Below are 5129 nucleotides of genomic sequence, written 5' to 3' on the forward strand. Positions count from 1 at the left end.
CACTGAAGGAATGACACTGCAAATTTGCTGTCGCCTCAAAATTGTTGGAGACTGAACATTGTTTCATGCTATGTTATACCTTGCTTGGTTTATTTCCCTGTGTATTTGAAGTATGACCACTAGATGTCACTATACACAAATACTCTATCATAATGTTCCATGTGTTCACTATCTGTTACTGCAGTTTCCTGTTATCTATTGTTGTTGGTTTTCTACATCTCTTGTGCCAACATGAGCACCATGCTCTCTGCTGTATGTTTTCCCAATACAAATGATTCCAAGTAAACTACAGCCATCCACATATGTCTGATTATTCCTTGCATCATCCGCACCAGCCAACAAAGGTTATGGGCCCAGACAACGTGAATCATCAGACAGCCGGAACAGAGGCCTAGTCTTCATCTGCACACCATCTTTGATCAAGCTGCGGAGGAAATCTGCTCTGAGGTATCCAGGTGTTTGAAATACGAGCAAGGTACATTAATCATGGCTAGCAGCGGGGATCTTAAACTGGGGATCACTAAGCTAAATAGTGACAACTACCAGATGTGGAAGTTCAAGATGGAGATGTTGCTGAGCAAAGATGACACATGGGATGTTCTCACCACAGACAGGCCGGATGTAGACAACCAGGAGTGGGATAAGAAAAAACAGACAGGCAAGAGCCACAATAGCCCTACTGGTAGAAGATGAACAGCTTATCCACATAAAAGGGGAAGATACTGCCAAAGGTATGTGGAATGCACTCCGTAGACTACATGAGAGCTCTAGCTTAAATAACAAGCTATATCTACTAAGGAAGCTGTATCAGTCAAAACTGACTCCAGAAGGGGATATGCAAGAACATATAAGAAGCGTGCTGGAGATTGTTGCACAACTCAGGGACCTCGGAGAGGAGATCAAAGATAACCATGTGACAGCAATACTTTTATGCAGTCTGCCAGAGTCATACAACCCTCTGATTAATGCATTAGAGACAAGATCTGAAGCAGAACTCGCATTACAGTTAGTGAAATCTCGACTCTCAGATGAATACAAGCGCAGAAAGGAGCAGACTTCTCACAAGCAGAGAGCGATACAGGAGCAGCACTTAAAGCAACAGACACTAAGATGCCAAACTGGAAGGCCAAACTATGTTTCCGGTGTAACAGGGCTGGGCATTTCAAGCGCGACTGTCCATTGTGGAGGAATGAGCAGAGGGAAAAAGATCCCAATCAGGCACTCATAACCATGATGAAAAACAATGACCAAGCTGCGTGGCACGGAAATTTTAAAGTGACAGATGCTGTCACCAACCATAAATGGTATATAGATTCTGGAGCAACAAGTCACATGACTAACGATAGAGAATTCTTTGTAGAGCTCAATCCTGACAAGAAAGAAACCATATATCTTGCAGACGGGAGTTGCACAACTGCTGAAGGAACAGGACATGGAATAGTCACTTGCAAAAATGAGGATGGACAAGTGTTAAAAATACCAATGACAGATGTATTGTATGTTCCCGGACTCAATGGCGGCCTTATATCAGTCAGGCAACTGGCAAGCAAAGGACTAACCACAAAGTTTAAAGGTGACCAATGCACTATCCAAGATGGGGAAAGAGCGATAGCAACAGCTAAAGTGGGTAAGCACCTTTATGAACTCGATGTTGTTGAGCAAGAAACAAAGCTCTGCACACATAAAAACAAGAACTGCATTCATTTACGGCACAGACGTCTGGGCCACAGGCACCCTGACAGCATACAGGAGCTGGCCAGACGGGATTTAACGAAAGGCTTCAAGTTAACAGGCTGCCCAAACACGCTAAGGTGTGAATGCTGCATCAAGGCCAAAGCCACCAGAGCAACCCCACCAAAGGCAAGTGAAAGCAGAGCAACAAGACCGATCGACCTAATACACACAGATGTATGCGGGCCTATGAGAACAACCACCCCAGGAGGAAATAAATACATATTAACTTTTATAGACGACTACTCAAGGTTCACAGTGACATACCTAATGAAGAATAAGTCAGAAGTATTCGACAAGCTGAAGGACTATGTTACCAAAGTAAGCAATAAATTTCACAGAAAACCATTAGTACTCAGAAGTGATAATGGTGGGGAGTACACCGGGTTTCAAGTAGAGAATACACTCAGGGAACTAGGAATAGAACATCAAAAGACTGTCCCATATACTCCAGAGCAGAACGGGGTAGCAGAGAGGAAAAACAGATCGCTGACTGAAATGATCAGATGCATGTTGACTGATTCTGGACTCCCTGAAAAATATTGGGGAGAAGCAGCACAAACGGCCACCTACTTACAAAACAGACTACACTCCAAGGCAACAACCAAAACTCCATACGAGCTATGGCACAGTCGAAAACCAAGCATAGGACACCTCAAGATATTTGGAAGCAAAGCTTTTGCTTACATTCCGGGAGAAAAGCGCAGCAAGCTCCAGAATCGAGCAATTGAAGGTGTCTTTGTTGGTTATGCCGACAACACCAAAGGATACAGAATTATAGACCCAAAGACTGATAAAGTGACAATCAGCAGCAGCGTAACATTTATCGAGGACCCGAGAAATGAAGTAACGGAGCCAGCCATGCCAAGAGCAGAAGAACCAAATAACGCTGAGCAGGTTTTTTTTCCTATGCAACAAACCCCCGAAAGTGATACTGTGTCACAGAAGAGACTGGAACAAACTGAACCAGCTAATGACGCTGAACCAAGACGCTCAATGAGGGAAAACAAAGGAAAACCCCCCAACAGACTCTCGTACAAAGTAGAAACATCCTGCGTAAGAGAACCCACTCGTTGGAAAGACATAACACAACTCCCGGAGAGGGAAGCCAAGAGATGGATAAAGGCAGCTGAGGAAGAATTCATCTCACTACAGGACACGCAGGCTTGGGTGCTAACGCAACTGCCGGCCAAAAAGAGGGCAATTGGGTGTAAATGGACTTTCAAGGTCAAGTACAACACTGATGGTACAGTTGAGAGATATAAAGCGAGGCTGGTAGCCAAAGGATACTCTCAAAAATATGGAGAAGACTACGATGAGACATTTGCCCCAGTCGTCAAACATACCACAATCAGAGCTCTACTCACAGTTGCAACTACAAAACAAATGCTAGTAAAGCACTTTGATGTAAAAACCGCTTTCCTACACAGTGACTTAACAGAAGACATCTACATGGAGCAACCAGAGGGCTTTGTAGACCCACAAAAGCCAGAACAGGTGTGTAAACTTAAGAAGGGGATCTACGGGCTCAAGCAAGCAGCCAGAGCATGGAACATGAAGATTAATGAGGCGCTTTTGAGAGAATCCTTTCAGAGGAGCAAGGCCGATCCCTGCCTATACACCAAGAAACTAAATGGTAGGTGGATCTTTGTACTCATTTATGTAGATGATCTGTTAGTATGTTATGAGCAAGAAGGGGATTGTTCCAGACTGCTGGAGGTCTTAAACATGGACTTTGAAACAAAAGATCTAGGTGATGTCAAACACTTCCTAGGCATACAGATAGAAAGAGAAGAAGATGGTAGTTTTCTTATTAACCAGAGTCACAAAATACAGGAAGTAATTGAAACTTTCGGGCTCAATGATGCCAAACCAGTCAACTCGCCTATGGAGACAAATTATCTTAAAGAATTAAACAACTCAATTAACCCCTTGCAAAATGACTCACAATTCAGAAGGGCAATGGGGAAGTTACTATACATTGCTACAGTGGCAAGGCCTGACATAGCTACAGCAGTGGGATTCTTATGCAGAAAAGTATCCCAGCCAACCCAGATGGACTGGAACGCAGCAAAAAGGATCATACGCTATTTGAAGGGAACAATAGACTTTAAACTGAAACTTTCATCAACAGGGAAGAGTGGTCTGACTGGATATGTGGATGCAGACTGGGCAGGTGACCCCAGTGATCGGAAATCCACCAGTGGACATCTGTTTCTATTTAAAGACGGCCTGATCAGCTGGACCACCAGAAAACAGTCCACAGTGACACTGTCCTCCACCGAAGCAGAATATGTGGCCGCATCACAAGCAGGGCAAGAGGTAATCTGGTTGAGACAATTGCTGGAAGATCTAGATCAGAACCAGAAAGAGTCCACGCCCATCTATGAGGACAATCAAGGATGTATAGCACTCGCACAGACAGAGCGGATAAACCCGAGAACCAAACACATAGACGTGAGATATCACTTCTTAAGAGACTTGCAAGAGCAAGGACAGATGGATCTACGATACTGTCCCACTGAGGAAATGTTAGCAGACATCCTTACTAAGCCTTTGCCTGCAAAGAGACATGTGGATCTAGCAAGAAGAATCGGTTTGTCTAATTAAGCACTTCACAATGAGAAGGGGTGTTGGAGACTGAACATTGTTTCATGCTATGTTATACCTTGCTTGGTTTATTTCCCTGTGTATTTGAAGTATGACCACTAGATGTCACTATACACAAATACTCTATCATAATGTTCCATGTGTTCACTATCTGTTACTGCAGTTTCCTGTTATCTATTGTTGTTGGTTTTCTACATCTCGTGTGCTAACATGAGCACCATGCTCTCTGCTGTATGTTTTCCCAATACAAATGATTCCAAGTAAACTACAGCCATCCACATATGTCTGATTATTCCTTGCATCATCCGCACCAGCCAACAAAAATAACGCAAACACACAGCCACTAATGTCTAAACTGTTGGCAACAAAAGCGAGTACACCCCTAAGTGTCAATATTGTGTGGCCAATATTTTAAAGCATTGCCTTAACGCTCTTGGGCGTGGAGTTCATCAGAGATTCACAGGTTACCACTGAAGTCCTCAAGCACTCCTCCATGACAAAATCACAGGGCTGATGAATGTTAGAGACCTTGCACTCCTCCATGACAAAATCACAGGGCTGATGAATGTTAGAGACCTTGCACTCCTCCATGACAAAATCACAGGGCTGATGAATGTTAGAGACCTTGCACTCCTCCACCTTCCGTTTGAGGATTCCCCACAGATGCTCAATAGGGTTTTGATCTGGAGACATGCTTGGCCAGGCCATCACATTTACCCTCAGCTTCTTTAGCAAGGCAGTGGTCATCTTGGAGGTACATTTGGGTTGTTATGTTGGAATACTGACCT

General features: G+C 43.9%; 1 protein-coding gene across 1 annotated transcript; it reads left to right on the forward strand.

The window, feature by feature from the left end:
* Window positions 1-3591: 3591 nt before the first annotated feature.
* Window positions 3592-4385, forward strand: LOC120940826 (secreted RxLR effector protein 161-like). The gene has a single exon (XM_040353900.1). The coding sequence runs from the start codon at window positions 3619-3621 to the stop codon at window positions 4339-4341; it is 723 nt and encodes a 240-aa protein (XP_040209834.1). The 5' UTR covers window positions 3592-3618; the 3' UTR covers window positions 4342-4385.
* Window positions 4386-5129: the final 744 nt, after the last annotated feature.

The sequence above is a fragment of the Rana temporaria genome, chromosome 5 (genome assembly GCF_905171775.1).
Source record: "Rana temporaria chromosome 5, aRanTem1.1, whole genome shotgun sequence".
Classification (NCBI taxonomy): Eukaryota; Metazoa; Chordata; class Amphibia; order Anura; family Ranidae; genus Rana; species Rana temporaria.

Bases quoted from the DNA above. Each gene is read 5' to 3' on its own strand.
- LOC120940826 (XM_040353900.1), top strand. From the start codon at position 3,619: ATGGAGACAAATTATCTTAAAGAATTAAACAACTCAATTAACCCCTTG.